The following is a 17,048-nucleotide window of genomic DNA, read 5'->3' as shown; positions in this document are numbered from 1 at the left end:
TCTTCATGGTAAAAATTGGGGCGAAGTGCACTAGTAGCCACTTTTAAGCCTGCTACTTAACATATATGCATAATTTATAATATATTTAAAGATTAGCCAATTTACTTAAACTTCAAGACTAAGTATCCTAAATTTTTTAGCTGCAAATTTAAAATTCAGGACTTATTTGAGCTACTAATTTAAAGTTCAGGACTAAGTGTCTTGAATATTTAAACTGTTAATTTGAAATTTAGGATTAAGTGTCCTAATTTAAAATCAAGACATACATAAGACTCGAATTTCTGGACACAATTTTCGAATTTTAGGACATTGATGTCCTGAAGTGTGAACTTTGAGGTTTAAACTTCAGAATGTCGTGTCCTGAAGTTTGAACAAATTGACTAATCTTTAAATACATTGTAAACTATGAATATATTTTAAACAACATGCTTAAAAGCGGCTACCTGGTGTCATTTCCACAAAACTGCGTGGGTGGCCATTTTTTGGACCTCTTACTAATATTTAGTCATTGTTTGAAATATAATTGAGAGAAAACCTCTTTTTAATGCTAAATAAAAGTTTGAAAAAAAAACTATCACTACTTAAAGCACGAAAGAACTGCAGTAAAATGTAGTCGAGTTCGAAGCTTTTACAAGAGCAACATACCGTGCTGAGTCCGAAAGTTTTCTACATGCTAAATTTACGACGTGTTATTCATCATGCTCGTATCAAGGACGACGTGAAGTCATTCATCAGGAGGTAATGTTTACTCATGCGTTTGTAACTCCTCTTTTACAATTATCTGCACTTATATGCAAGTTATAGTTTCTCTATTTCGTTATCGTATATAAAACTAAGTCTAGTATTTTAACTTAGATCTCTTCAACATCTCCTGGACATACAAACCCACACTTGAGGGCAAAAGATATGGCGTCCAGCGCTCTCTACTTTCATCTAGATAATTTCCAGACTGCTATTTGTGATGTAGAAAAATAAAAACTGAACTTATTAAACTCCGAAATAAATAAAACCAAAAAAGATTATGAGATATTCTCGATATAAGGCATCATTCCTATATGTCACAATCTTCTGTAAAATATGAGCAACTCTAGATCCATGGGGGCTTTGGTTATTGGCTCCAACGGAAACAACTTGACACAGACGTGTTTTTGGTAAGTAGCCTCCCAAGCCTGGTCACGATAAGCAAAATTCTTTCCTCATCCGCACAATGTATCGCATAGATGAGGATCACGGACACAAGCAGCACAAAACCCACCAAGTACCCTCACATCATTCCCTTCCCCGAATCATGGAACTACATTGTGATAAATATTAGTATTTCGTTCCACTTCAGCATGTCTAAGCTATATCCCTTGGGTATAATAAGGTACACAATTATTTTAGTGCAACCAAGAAGTACTTCCAACAAAAGGGGATATGCGTCTATCCAAATGGCAAACAATATCTTGCAAATTTGTTCAAAGTTGGTAACCGTAAATGTTTCCGACTCAACAACTACAGATTACATTCACTAAAATGCATATATTTAAGTACCACAGAGAGAAAAGAAAAAAAGGATAGCAAGGTTACTTTCCAGCAACCAACCAGCATCATGAGAAACTATACAGCTACTGACACCTTCATCGCTATTTTGTTAGCTAGTAAAGATAAAACAGAGCAACTACACTATGACATGGTTGATAATAACAAGGTTGTGAAAATGTAAGATATAAATAAGGGAAAATTTGGGATCCTCTCAATTTACAGACATTTCTTTCTTTCTGAACTCACATCCTGGAAAAAGAAGGGGGTCAAAAGCATGAGCCCATCAGGACTCCACAAATTTCAAGACCAATAACAAATGCAACTATGAGAAAAGGGCATTGCTGAAGAGTAACTAGCATGAGTGCCAAGCAATGGCTTCTTCATAAAGCCACCACAACAAAGCCCTAAAAGGCGGGGCGATCACCAGGCTGTATTAGCAGCCGAGTAAGAACCTAAATACATCACTCACTGAAACAATGCCTTCCACGCGCTTGCTACCAGCCTCCACAATGACAAGTCTCCTTGCTCCTGAAAGTATACCAAAGATCTGCTTATTTATTCTTTCATTTAAGTCGTTGAAAACTACAAATTGTGCAGGAAAATGTGTTGTAAACTTTGAGTTCACACAGTAGAAACTCACAAGGAAATCAACATAAACTAGGAAATAGGGGAAATACAGCTATAGCAATCTCGTACATCAGCAAAAAAGAAATGCAACCTCCATAAATGAAAGAAGGGCAAACAAGATAGACAAAATAGTAGAAGCTGACAGTGGTAGAAAAATGTGCTGTACGCATTATCTCATGTAAAGTTGTCCAAATAAAATGGAATGTTTCCATCTAAAAGATAAAGCGAGTGATATTCCTCGGTGTTCGCAAAACCGCAACACATCAGAAACAGATATAGACAAGGAAAAAGCTCTCTTTTGGCAAAACTTTAGCAAAGGTAAATATCAAAAGCAAAGATACAGAATGCAAACTGAAAGTCTCAAACAAATGGAAGACTGAAGATGTTTACCAGGAACAGCAAGTCGCTCCATTACTTTATGCAAAGGGTCAGACCTTAGACACATCTGACATCTCTGTCCATTGAATAACCCATAAGGAGAACTTGCATCTTGTCCCAATTGTATTGCCTGCAGAAGAAGCAGATAAAATGAGAACTCTAGTAACAGTTTGGACACTAAATGGCAACGCCAACTTGCATGAAAAGTGCCATACATATGCAAAAAAGGTGCTGTCCATGCAATTTGTTCCTAAACTCCTCAGTGTTATAATATTATGGATAAGCACACACTAGGCAATGCAGACAGTTAGAAACAAGTAAACTTGTACTATTCTCACAGGCCATGGAATGTTACAGAACCTTGATGCAATCAACTGGGAAATTCCTCAATACAACTCAAATTAAGGATCAAAAGGATCCCTTTTTTTCGTGATGACCGAGAAATCCGTCTGTGGCCAACTCTTAGGACCAACCACAGCCTTCAAAACTCAGGGATAATGGACCCACCCCTCTACCCTTCTCCACTTAAATACCAGGCTTAGTTAGCAACTTTGCATGGTGTAGGGCTCGAAACTGTGACCTAAGTCACACTTCCTCAACCTTTGCCACTTGAACTAAGCCCTGGGGCAAGATCAAAAGGATCTATAGACCAGACAAAGGGCAAGATCAAAAGGATCTATAGACCAGACAAAGTGTGTATTTTCCAAACATATTTAGTCTGCTCAGATCAGAATCACAATAACTTAAGCTATTACGGAGCCAGTTAGCGCAATGAAGACCCCACTAGCTCAAACTTTTCTAGTTCAATCCATCTTTCAGGGATCAGGATCCACCTCTTCCTCCAATATTAAGGAGATGGTGAAGAGAACAAAAACTAATAAGTGGAACTGCACATGCATTCCTAAAATAGTGGGGGAATTTGAAGGGGAAAAAACTGGGGAAATTTGATATGTACATACATAAACATAGAGGTACCATCCCAGCAAAGAAATCAAAAATTGTAGTTCAAATAGCTCTTAACACGTTTACCTGATGAATACTCAATTCATCAAGACGAATCTGCGCATACGCCCTGTCTTTTGCCAATGCAGTAATGTCACTGTCACAAAATGACAAAAAGCACGTCATACTGAAACAGGATAGTAATAGTAAAAGAATATGTAAGAAGGTTACACAACGTAAAAGCTGCACGGTAGGTTCACATAGAGCTAATTACCTTCGACAGTAGATATCCAGCAAGGAATCATTATCATCCACAATTGGTACCGAACTAACTTCAGCTGTAATACACAATAAAGAATAGGTTGGATGACAAAGTTAACATAGCAAAATGACATAGTTGGAACAAAAATTTCTTAAGGCTCTCATCTGGATTATGAAAATGCTTCACGGAAGTCCTAGTTGTCGGCAAGTTGAGCGGTTACCAGTAAATTGGACCAATTTTGAGCTTAAAAGAAAAGTTCGCACATCCAACAAAGCTAAGCAGTTAAACAATGAAGCCAAAGAGCTTCTCCATGGCATCTGATCGCGCTCTAAACCTTTAGGCCTTAGGTCATAGGCCCTAGTCACCCCTTAAGGTAAGTGTTGAATAGAGTTATAGAGGAGATTCAGGAGAAGAATATTGCTGCAAACTATAGACTATAGAAGAGCTTAAGTAGTTGGTGGACTCTGCTCCTATTGTTTTATTAAGTTAAAGGTGTACTATTTTGGTTCATGATATTTTAGTTACTGCATCTTATTATCTTACAGAGGATTCTATTTCGTCAAATTCCTGATTTTTCCAGGAAAACTGAAGCGACAGAGAAGTGATTAATTTGTAACCAATGTTGTCAAAGGCTCATTTGAGGCGTGCTTAAGCCTGAAGCTCAAAAAAGCTCCGGGTATGCGCTTCGCGTCACTTAGGCTGCGCTTTAGTGCAGGCAAGGCACTAAAACCCACACCTCATTGCCAGTAAGTTCTATCTTGAATAGAGTGGTACAAAATAATAAATATAAATGGCTAAAAGATATAATTAATTTTTAAGGAAATCATTATAAATGAACTTGTTAATTGTTGCATTACCTATATATTTTACTTTTTTCTTCATTGCGCTTTTTTAACTAAAGCCCACACTTTAATTGCGCTTTGCGCTTAAAGCCCTTATAGACCTGGAGCGCTTTTTAACACTTTTCGCCTATGACAACACTGTTTGTAACCTCAATCAACCCCTTTTCAGTGTTTTAATCTGAAACATATTCTGATCCGAGAATGTGAATCTAGACCAAGGTGCCTATTGTTAGGTCTTCTTCAACGACTTTATACTGGGAAAAGTCCCCATATTTTTTTGTCAATATCTTTTGTTTAGTCTTGAGCCCCAAAATGAAGCTCAGCTGATCCTTAGTCCTTAACTGTAAATGGAGTCCTAACGACCCACTACAGTTACCGTTTACCAAGAACCGAGAAAACTCATCCAACTCTGATGATGTGAGGAGCATTTGATCTATTTTTCAACTGCTACCTGCTAAGTGTTGCAGTACAAATTGTTTACTTCATACCCAGCACTATGAGCTTCAACAACTCTGAATGATTCCCAACCACTATATGGGGCTTTGGTGCTAGCATTGAGGTATATATCTTAAAAGAGTCCACAACCATATAATGTATTTGGGTTAAAACACCGAAGTGTTGACTACAACTCATGTATCAATCACCGTTGTTGCCTTTCACCCCCAAGTGTAAAAGAGTGGGATCTGGAACCTCTACTAGCATATTCTTATCATATTTGCAAAAACTTCGTGGTCTTTAATCTTATTACCTTGAAGTATCTGAAATAGAACATTTTTATGTCTGAGTGATTTTTCTTCTCAATCACTAATCAAACTTTTCTTTTCCTCCTTTTTCCTCTTTTTGTACAAGTTCTTACAGAAAGCAAAAACAGAAAACAGGGTCATTTAAGAAATAATAGACAAAAAGAAACCTTAAAAAAAAAAAAGATGAAACTAGAAAAATACAATAGCAAACACTATCCTGACTTCGACTAATGATTCAGAAAAATAATAATAAAGGGAAGAATCACCTTGAACTAATAGAGATAAAGCAGCACCAAGAGAAGCATTTGGTCTTAGCATGGCGACTGGCTTTCCACTTGCTTCCCCAATTTTTGGAACCCAAGTACCGATAGGAATTGCGCAAATTGGTTGCTGAAGAATTGGCAAGGAACTAGAAGAATGTTTAAAATGCCGGCAGATACCTGGACATTTCTTAGAAATTAGCTTAGAGAAAACAGCTCATTCAGCATATGAAAGAGCAACTTACACTTTAAAATCCCCGAAAGGGTGGCCAGGTGTAGCAGCTGAGGAAATGAGCCATCAGGTGAAGAAGAATGGATAATGGGAAGAGTTGAGACCTTGTTTTGCAGAAGTCTTAAGGCAAGATCTTTCAACGAGTCATAAGGCCCACCCTGTGTGATGCAGAAGTTAGCAGATATTAATGCCAGGGTTATGCAGAAGCTTAATTGAAAGGCAAAGCAACATAACTATTAAGCTCAATAGTGCGTCAAATGTCAACAATTATCACCAAATTAGGTTAGAGAACTTAGATGGAAGAGGATAGATATAACTCGAATTTCACAATTCCAACAACATTTCCCCATCCCCAAAAAAATCACAAGGGGTTGAATACAAGTGCCCGGGCACATTTACAGATAAAAGAACAAATAAAGGTGCAAAAAGGACCCCCAATTGAAAAATAGATTCTTCAAAACAGAGAGGAACTCAAGTGACGCGGCTGTAAGATTTCAGACAATAGCAGCAGCTCCGCCTAAATTATGTTGTATAATACTGCTTGTCCTTGAAACGGTTACACGCCAATCAGGACCCAAATCATAAAACCTAGCTCGCAGTGCATCTAATGACTCTGAAGCCAAACTTTCAACCAGAAGCCTGCTAGAGGCTTGTTTTACAGCAGTAACTAGCTATGTTACATGTGAACCACTTAAAAGCACACTCTGGTGTGGAATCTTTCTCTTAATTCATATCTTCAGTCCACTCACGTTAGATAATCACTGGAATCATTCATATCCCATTTTATGGTCTTGTTTATCATGCTTCTACCCAACAAGGTGCCAACCAGAGGCTTAGAAATTTGAGTGTTCCGTAACAAATGCATTTTAGCCCAAAAAATCTTATTTCACATTCATGAAATTCAAAATTCTGTTTCCTCGCTCCTGGCAATATACCAGCAAATACTGCACCTGCTTCAAATTACTTTAAAAAATAGTAAAACACAGAGAATCTTTTAGAGGAAAGAGACTGGCTTGTCAGAAAAATGCTAGCAGGAAGCATAGCAGACTCTCTGTAAATCAGATAGGATACAACAACAACAACCCAGTAAAATACCACAAGAGGGGTCTGGGGAGGATAGTGTGTACGCAGACTTTACCCCTACCCGGAAGGGGTAGAGAGGCTGTTTTCGAAAGACCCTCGGCTCAAGATAATAAAAAGACAAAAGGAGAGAATATTAGATTCACCACGGAGATCATTAAATCAGATAGGATACACGCGTAAAAATTACAAATTCAGGAAAATTCCACGCTTGATGTTATTTCAGCAATTTACACACACCAAAGACAAATTTTTGCTAGTTTGTATCACAAAAATAATTGGCTAAACGATTTAATGCTACAAGCAGTAGTGTATTAGCGACTGCAATAACCATATCATTTCATATCTAATTTAACAATCCACATGACTTCACCCACAGCAAACGTCAACGTTATTCAACCTAATAAAGTTTCAAACATACTGAACTCAAAAGTTTCAAAGGCTTTCTTCTTTTTCCTCTTTCTTCTGTGCTCGCTTCTCTCTTATCCGTCGGATTTTGATGACCACTAGGCTAAGGCTCTCATGAATCTAGGGGGAGCAAAGCTCAAGGGTACCCCAACAATTTTCTAGAAAGTAAAACAACTCCCAGTACCTTTTGGCTAATATCAGGAAAAAAAGACATGATAAGCAAATGTCAGGACAAATGAAAATATTGTGAATAATTAGCTGCGAAATTCGCTTACATGGATTAGACTTCTTGAATACGAATTCAAGTTACAGTCAATTTGCCTGTTGATCCGTATCTTTCCCCCTTTCCAAGCAGATATGGTATGTGTCTCGAGCTCTTCTTCCGTCAAGTTAGATCCATGATTCCCAAGCTGAAGTTGGATAACATATTAGCATTTACGTTCATTTAAGAAAGAAGGATGTCAAGTCCCCTAAAGTTGAAGGGGAAGGGAAGAAACTGCACAAAATTAGCTGATAAAATATGGACCATACATTTGAACACTAAAAGACATACTTTTTGAAATGGAACTTTCTTTTCTTTGAAATGGAACCCTAAGAGACATACTTGACTTCCCCTCTAAGACCATTAAGTAACAGACAAGAAATACTATGATTTCACTCAGGATAATAGTCCTCTAGGATATCCACACATAGCACGCATACCATGGAAAGAATAAATAATGCCTTGTTTTCAGAGCAAGTTGCTCGATCTTTACAGAATTTCTAGAATAATATAATCGTTTATTGAGTAGACGTCCGAATTAAAGATTGTTCCATGACAACTGATCCAGAAACAAGGTAATGGACTTTTTGATTCACTTAGATGTCTGACAGTTGAAACTGGGATGGCTCAAGCATTTGATTATATATGATAAACGGTGAGATACTTGATTTCAGGGAAGTGAATGTTAATTTGTCTTGGCCCCAAAAGGGAGAACATAGCATTCGATTCGGAAAGGACAAAGAAGCCAAGTTGCTCCTTTTTTTCATCAGTAAAAGTAGCCCTATTGCTCCATTGAGCACATTTTGCAGATTTTCCTGTTTGATGATAAAAACTTCAACAACTGATGAATGTCAAACAGTAGACAATGATTGAACCAACTTCACACTTTGCTTTAGTGAATTTTCTTGGGGCATAATTAAATTGAAACTGAGAACCAAATATCTGCAGCTTATACAGAATATGCCATGAAACCAGTTACAACTATGTCATTGATGATCTTCATCATGCTTTATCTAGCTCCAATAATTTATAATGAAGTTGAGGAGGAAGAGATGAAAATTTCCAGATATATGGAATCCTATATCAGGCATCTTATAGAAATAAGAACAAGAAGAACCAAACAGGAAAGATTTCTAGAAGACGGTGAGCAGAATCGAAGGTTGAAGTAAAGCTCAAGGATGACCCCACACGTAGATGAAGGCATGAGGCAAAGTTTAAAGCGAAACCAATAAACAACATCCTCAGAGAAGGAATTACTATAGTGCTTACCTCCATTAGGATTAAGATGAAGTCCATCGCAGTGAGAACTCCAACAAACTGACCCTTGCAGAAGTCCCACAAAGGAGCAACAGAGATTCCCTGGGAAAAGCTTTAATCAGATGTCAGCAAATCCAAGCTGTTACTTAGTGAAATGACAGCAATAAAAATTCAATTACATTTCACACCAGTAAAATGAAGCAGGAGCTATAATTGCAATGAAAAAATTAAATAATGTCCCAATGTTTCCAAAACTGAACACAATCACTATCAATCTTTAAGTGTACAAATGGCATTATGGCATATCAACCCAATAAAGCCTTCAACATGTTAGTCTGTTTTTCTTTTTTCTTTTTTCTTTTTTGATAAGTAAAATATAGCATAAGTAATAGTAGTATTATTGTCTTTATAAATACGTATTCCACTTACGGTTGTTTTGGAAAGACTGTATTAAGGGATTTTAACCACTTCAACATGTAATCGAGATGCCCTTGACCCCCACCCCCACCCCAAACACGGCCCATTCTCCTTTCATCATTCCCAACCATCCATCGACCTCCTTCCTCTTCCCTACTTCCATTTTCTGTAATCGATCCCAATCGGTTTCAAATTGAGGCATAATTGTTGGACTGATGCAATATTTAGGTATTCAGATAACCCATATTTTATCTACCTAATTCTCAACTTTCTCTTAGAACTGGTCCGATCGAATAAGTAAACATTTATAATTATAACATTTAATTTATATAATAACCTATATCTTAAATTGGTTGGATAAAGTAATGTAAAATACAATGAGGGTATTATCGAAAAATCTTTATTTAATTTAAAACCAAGCATAATTTAGACTATATATTGTATATCTATATTTTGATCCAATAAAAATTAACAAATACAAAATTATTTACCATATTACGATCATCGTACTAAAGTTCATGTATAACTTGTAGACAAACCAAATGGCCCCTTATTGTCATAACAAGAGATATTATTTTTTGGTAAGGATTACTAACAATATTATAACTAAGTAGAAACAATGAAACATATTCTTTTGACCAAGTTAAAACTCTTGTGTGGATTGGATGACTTGTACCAAAGTTCACAAGAAGGTTTGGCATAGATTACTTCTAGAAATCTAAATATACAAATTCATTATTTCCTAATAATCATCAATTACATAGATAAACCTATTTTTAAGTCCTCGAAGCTGACAAAAACTATGAGCACGTACAGAGTGACTCACTCCCCTATGTTCAGTATGATTGCCTAAACAACTAGCTACAAAATCCATAGGGTGGAAGCCGGATCTTAAACAGAATATAAAAAATCAAGAAACTACAGCCGATAACAGCATGTCTTCAATATGTGCAACAGTATTTACCTGCTCATAGAGAATATGAAAAGCTTGTTTCACTGGAAGATTTACATCCAAAGCTATAACCTATAGGAGAAAGACAGGGAACATTTAAGACACGGAACATTTACATTTAACTTATCAAAAAAGAAAAAAGAATGTTTACATCTTCTCGTTAATTATCCTGTACTACTAAGCGGAGAATATAGACAGCATCAATGCATAGATACCTTGCCAGACTCTGGGAGCAACTCATAGGCAGTATGTGTAGACAAAAATGCAGATATACGTTGACGAGATAGCTCTATTTCAGCCTGTGATATCTGTGGAACTGCATCCTGCAGGTAATATCTGATGGTTACACTACATAGAAAGATAGTAATGCTGAGATTTCTTTGTTGAAATGCTAAATCCTCGGGTATGGACTATCAAAGATCAGCAATTACAACCAATACAATAGGTAAATCTTCAAACACTTAAAATCTAAAATTTCTCCTACTGGCAAAAAATAAAAATAAAAACAAAAAACAATAAAGAGTTTCAAATTACTGAAAAAAATATAATGTTCCTCTCCCAGGAGCAGTAATTGCTCAAATAGCTTCAACTTCTACATAACATTCCTCAATAACGAATGATATCACAAGAGAAAGTAAGTTGGGAAAACGCGAACTGAATAGTCATACAGAAATTTCCTTTATTTTCTTTTCTTTTTTTATCAATTTCATGGAGCAATATCAGGAAAAACAGACCACTTGATAGTTTGAATATATTCCTTTTCCAAGAGATCTTATCCACACAATCCCTGGGCATAGCGCATTGTTGAATATCAGCATGAGTTGCAAAAAGAAAATGCAATAGCAAAAAGGGCAAGAAAGAGTATCAAGATTTATGAAACAAATTCAAGAGAACAAGTGAAGCAGGAAAGGAGCCAAATGCATCAGCTAATAGAACATTTTAGTTACGAGCAATGTTAATCCTCTTACCAGACGAAGAAAATCATTATCAACGTCCATATTAGATCTTGCGGGCACATCTGAGTTAAAAATCTCAGGAATTCCATCTGACTCCCTGGGCAAGAAAATCTGTGTTGACTACACCATAATTTCCACTTACAAATTGCTGACGCTCATCATGGCGCCATTCTTCATCAACACAGAACTTGTACTGCAAGTAAGTGAAAACGCATATCAATTTCATTGCACTATTACAAAATATTATATTAAGATCTTATTTTCATTGACTATGTCACTTTAACTTAGGTGAAGTTTTAGTCCTTTCATATAATAGTCATTTCAACTATGTCGAACCAAACAAGGGGATTGCTATCCAAAAGAAAGAAAAAAGAAAACAATGTAAACTCGTCTCTGCTAAAAACTTTATCTATCAAACAAAGAGGGAAATGAGATGAAAATAATCTACCTGCAACAAAACATTGCTTCCATTCTCTCCTTTTTACAGTGAAGTAGAAGCAAACATATGCATTATCAAATATGATCAGACAACACACAATGACGAAACTGCACGTGCAAAAAATCCTCCTCAACTTTTCACTGATATGAGTTTAGACCCTCCAGCGCAACCAGCGACCAACGTTGAGAGAGAAAAGGGGGGTGGGAGAGCAAACCCAGCACCCTTTAGATACCAAGATTCCACTTTACCTTTTATTTTGTAGGAATTTTTTGAGAAGGGTTTTTATTTTGTAGGAATTAGTTTTTAAATTCTAAAACATAGAGGATTTCAGACAACTACTATATAAAAAAACGCTGTTTTCCCACTCAAACTCATCCAATGTCAACACAAGTGCATTTTGACTGCTCGAAAAGTAAACATAAAGCATCGAAGGTCAAGCTTCAACCCACCACGGCACCCGTGAAAAAGCATGAGAAATAAAAAATGTATTCTAGCTCAAGTGGTTTTCTGTTTCAAAAGAATAAAAAAACATGAGGAATAACTTTCCGTATCGTGTTACTGATCATAAAAGCTATCCCCTACACTGGAGAAGTTCTCTAACAGTCTGACGTAATAAATGAACAGGAGCTAATTGATCTCCCTCTATGGGAGCCACTTTCACTTGGCAAGACCTACTGCCTCTACTTCCAGATATAGAATTGATATAATTTGGTTTCAAGACTTTAGTTGCAATATCGATATTTGAATGACCTCGAAGAAGGAATAAGCAAAAAGAAAGCATCTTCCCCTTTTCAGGAAAATTATTAAGTAAGAAAATTTACTAGATATCAATATTAGAAAGAAATCAAAGAATATTGCATACTATTAACCTAAACACATAGAAGCATTTAGCACATTTTTGAGAATAAGTCGTGCAGTTCATGAACTTTTTCTTAGTTATCAGAAAAATTAATCTAAACCATGAACCTCGAACATTCTAACTCCCCTCTTCGTCTCTCTATCTCAATGTTGCTTCTCCCTTTCTTCATTCCCCTTCCAATGGTACCACTATCACTCTGTGCACTCAATGGTCAATAAGTGCCCTGCCGCCTTCTTCTCTTTCTTCTAAGGCTCTCTTCACTCTACAACTCAGCTTTCATTTAAAGGTCTTGAAAACCCTGATTTTTGAGCAATGGTATTGATATAGGACCAACTTTATTCTACCAGATTGAATGACAAGAGTAAGCAAATAGGTTGAATTATATTATGAGAACTTTAGAATAAGGATTTGTAGATGGGCATTCATCCTTTGGCTTGCTCGTCATAGGAACAATTCCACCCTCAGCAGATTATAAGGTTGGGACCTTAATGACTCCTGGCATCTCTGCCTCAACTCTCCTGAAACACTAAACGTCTTATTTTCCACGTTGCAATTAGTCAATAGAGTTTGGAAGGATATTTCCATTTAAAGCCACATTTATAAAGTTCGCCTGTGAAGCAATGAACAATTCAGTTTTTTGCCAAATAAGTCATTAAGCTTGCCCTGGCCGTGATTGTAGCACATTTGTGCACTGAGAGGACAAGTAAACGGTGACAAGGGGTTGCTGCTTTCCTTGAGGACACAGCTTGAAAGATTTCTTTACAATTCAGCAGGCTGAATAGTGAAGTTGATCCCTAAGATCAAAAGGAACAGGTTTTGGGAATTCCTGATTAGCTGGAAGTTGTGCCGATTATGCCTATGATGTAGTTCGAGAAGCATATGTCCAATTATGCTGTAACATTTGCCTCATTTTCTGCAATTAATATTACTTGCCCGAAAAGGAGTTTTTTTCTAATAACCGAGAAATCCCCGAGGGCCAGTAGTGCACGGTTTAAAACTCGGCGGATAAAGGGCCTCCATTTAAATACCAGGCTTTTGTTTGCAGCAAGGTTCGAACCTGTGACGTGCCCACAAAGGAGTACCTTCAATCTGACTAGTAATAGAATTGTGAAGCTCTATAGGTCAATCACTCACATTCCACTTTCCTACTTCGCTATGTTTGTTTAAATCCTCCAACTCATAAGCAGATACATCTTTTTTTCTTATCTCACATAAGCAGATTTATTTGCGAATAAAATATAGGTAGCAACTCATTTAAAGAGTCTCTATCAACTTCCCTTGTATGCTTACAATGAGTTTGTATGCTACAATTAGAAGATCCAATAGTTTCTGTTCATATGCACGTCAAAACAAAAAACAAAAAAGAACTCCTAAGACGCATTTTAATTTCCAAGTAGCCTATATGCTTAACAACCTTTGAAAAATCTAACCTCGCTATTCATCTCTTGATCAAATTAAAACAACTAGCTTTTTTAGCCAAAGTTACCATTTGACAATCTCACGCTACAGAACAACAGCTCATAAAACCCCATCATTAAGTATGACGTTGGTAAGCATTAATAGTCAGCACCGTAGCCTATTTGTTTGAAAGCTACAAAGGAGCTTCACAAAGTACATACTACCAGCATTAACACTCCATATAACACAAACCTGATGATATCCTGGTGTTAAGTTGCAGACAACCTGAAACACAGTTGGGCAACCCTCCATGGGTGACATTGTTATGTGATCTTGCCACCTGCATAGTTCCATATTCATTTTCAACCAAGAAAGACAATTTCTCACAAAATAATAAAAAAGAACAAAGAAAAAAGAACAACAGCTAATCACCTAGTGAAAGAGCCACTGAGCAACACTCTTCTTCCCCCATAAGGCCATACAAAACGTGTTGGGATCAAAACAGTACCTGCACCAACCCCACTATGGTTCTGCCCACTATCACTCCCAGACCCAAACATCTCCCCCTTCACAAAGATTTATACTTCACACAATAACTACCTTCAAAAAACCTAATTTTCCACTTCACTTAATAAATAATCCAAATACAGAATCTGCCTCCAATGCCCACTAATTTTCTAAAAAATCCCAATTCTGGGATCCTCCATGCTACGGCAGAGGACCCCTCCTCATATTCTACACATGCAAACAGAAAATCGAAACCCTAACACAATTTCTCAATCCACAATCTCCCAAAAAATTAAAAATAAAAATTTATCCAAGTTTCCACGAGGCGACAAAATACCCTAAATTTTCATGAAGTCACGAAATATGATGAAAACAATGCAATTCCAACTCTGATCTGAGCTGAATCGGAAGCGGAAAAAAAACCCTAAATTCAGAATATCGAGTAAAATTAAAGAGGAGAAAAAAAGATTTAATTTTGGAGTGCAAGGATAGAGAGTATCGACATTGATGATAGATCTTTGAAGTTGTTGTGTGCAATGTGGCGGAAAGTGGAGAAGAGAATCATCTATGGAAGAAAAAGGCAAAAAATAAGTTATGAGGGGAAAAAGAAAAGGAAAAAAGAGGACAAATTGGAAAAACTAAATATGGTGAAATAATTGTATGTATGTGCGTGCATGTACAAAAAAGATTACGTGTACGGATGTGTAGATGAGGTGAGGGGAGGAGAGAAGAGAATAGGTTAGAGCCAACTTTATTTGTGTTACACTTTTAGCCATCTTGGCAACTCACTCACCAAACCACAAATTTGTCAATCTTAATTTCTTTAATTATATTCAGATTTCTCCGTTAAAACATAAATAGTTTCACTTTATACTATTAAATACTAGGTTATTGGATCTTAATTTAGACTTTCATATTTAGACATCACGATCACCAACAATCACAAAAGTGAGGAAAAAGGTTAATTAAAAGTTCTAGTTCGATTAAACCACCTTATGACAAGAAATGTTTGAAAAAAAAAAAAAGTTTGCATGCAACAATAAGATCTTTATGTTGGAGAAATGATCGTTCTCAATTGGAGTATACCGTAATAGAAGTAAATTACGAGATGTTAATTTAAAATTTATTAACATTAGAGATTACCATAAATAGAAAAAAGCTACGAGATATTTGGTTATATGCATAATCGCGAATGAATCGGTAAAGGATTACATTAAGGTGAATTCGCCAAGGGATTGCACTAAACGTTTTAAAGTTCATTAAATGAGAGTTTACCATAATAAAAATAAACTAAGAGATGTTGGATAAATCGCTAGGGAATTATATTAAGGTGAATTCGCTAAAGGTTTATAAGGTTATTCTCTAAGAGATTAAGTTAAGGTGAATCTCTAAGAAATTGCATTAATCGTTTTGATTTAACGTTAATTAATGTAGGGTTTACTATAATAGAAATAAGTTAAGAAATGTTTTGTGACATGTGCAATGAAAGATAAATTGCCAAAGAATTAAATCAGGCATTTTAATTTGAAGTTAATTAATGTGAAAGTGTTGTATAAGAATTTTGGATATACATAACTCCTCATCACATTGCATAATAGCTTCCTAGAAGGTTAGAAAAATCTCATTGAATAACAAGCAAAATGCATGCCAATATTGAGCTAAACGGACAAAAGATTCAAGCTCAAAGTCGAGGACTAACCAAACGGAAGCCAAAGGCTAATATGAAACGAAGTCTTATCGTGCGAGTTGTCACGATCCATTTCCTTCCTCCACCTAATTTCTACGATTAGGTAAGTCTAACGCTTTACAGAAATGAAATAAAAGCTTGAACATAAACTGCTAGCAGTAATAAATATATAATAAGTAACTGAATGGCACTCGGTATATACAAATATCACCTTTGAAATGCACCAAACAATTCCCAAAACTCGAAATACCGCAAGTCACAAGCTACTAAGAAATCTTATCTGTTCTATACATCTTTTCTACGGAAAGAGGGAAAACATGAACATAGGGGGATAGAGGGGGACTCCGAGGATCTGCGGGCGCGGGCATATGTACCTTGAAGTCTCCAATAAGCAGCAGCGACTGCAACTAGTGATGAGGCTGGTACGATGAACCTGGATCTGCACACGAAAAACATGTGCAGGAAAGGGTGTGAGTACTCCACAATGGTACTCAGTAAGTGTCAAGTCTAACCTCGATCGAGTAGTGATGAGGTCAAGTCAAGACCCTACTGGTATAAATAATGAAATAAGACAGAATGAAATATCGCAATAAATATGGATACGGGAATCTAACAGAGATAGAATAAATAAAAGAAAATAGCTCATAACACAGTGATAACATCAGGGGATCTCCCGAGATACCGTCTCATAGTCCCAAACGCAAATGTGCATGGGGGTCTCCCGAAATCCACCTTGATCCCTTCATTCGATACCACATGATCCAAGAATGCCACGGAATCTAACCAGAACTCACATTTTGAGAACTTTGCATGTAATTTCTTTTCTCTCAAGGTGTGAAGCATTGTCCTCAAGTGTTGCTCATGATCTTCCGACTCCTGGAGTAAACTATAATGTCATCAATAAAGACAATGACGAACGAGTCAGGATAAGGCCGAAATACATTGTGCATCAAATGCTTAAATGTTGTTGGGGCGTTGGTCAGCCCAAATGACATGACAAGGAACTCGTAATGACC

General features: G+C 36.5%; 1 protein-coding gene across 1 annotated transcript; it reads right to left on the bottom strand.

Moving 5' to 3' along the window:
• Positions 1-1,691: 1,691 nt before the first annotated feature.
• LOC107799966 (sucrose nonfermenting 4-like protein) lies at positions 1,692-14,998 on the bottom strand. Its single transcript, XM_016623110.2, is given in 14 exon segments — positions 1,692-2,052; positions 2,542-2,659; positions 3,559-3,628; positions 3,746-3,809; positions 5,585-5,758; positions 5,824-5,968; positions 7,574-7,708; positions 8,830-8,919; positions 10,199-10,258; positions 10,402-10,509; positions 11,155-11,241; positions 11,243-11,335; positions 14,091-14,178; positions 14,271-14,998. Coding segments are annotated over 14 exon segments (1,455 nt in total). The 5' UTR covers positions 14,399-14,998; the 3' UTR covers positions 1,692-1,957.
• Between the last annotated feature and the right edge of the window lie 2,050 nt (positions 14,999-17,048).

This window comes from Nicotiana tabacum, chromosome 7, assembly GCF_000715075.1.
Source record: "Nicotiana tabacum cultivar K326 chromosome 7, ASM71507v2, whole genome shotgun sequence".
NCBI classification, from domain to species: Eukaryota; Viridiplantae; Streptophyta; class Magnoliopsida; order Solanales; family Solanaceae; genus Nicotiana; species Nicotiana tabacum.
Note: the sequence above shows the minus strand (reverse complement) of the source record. Positions and strands in the feature narration are given on the sequence as shown.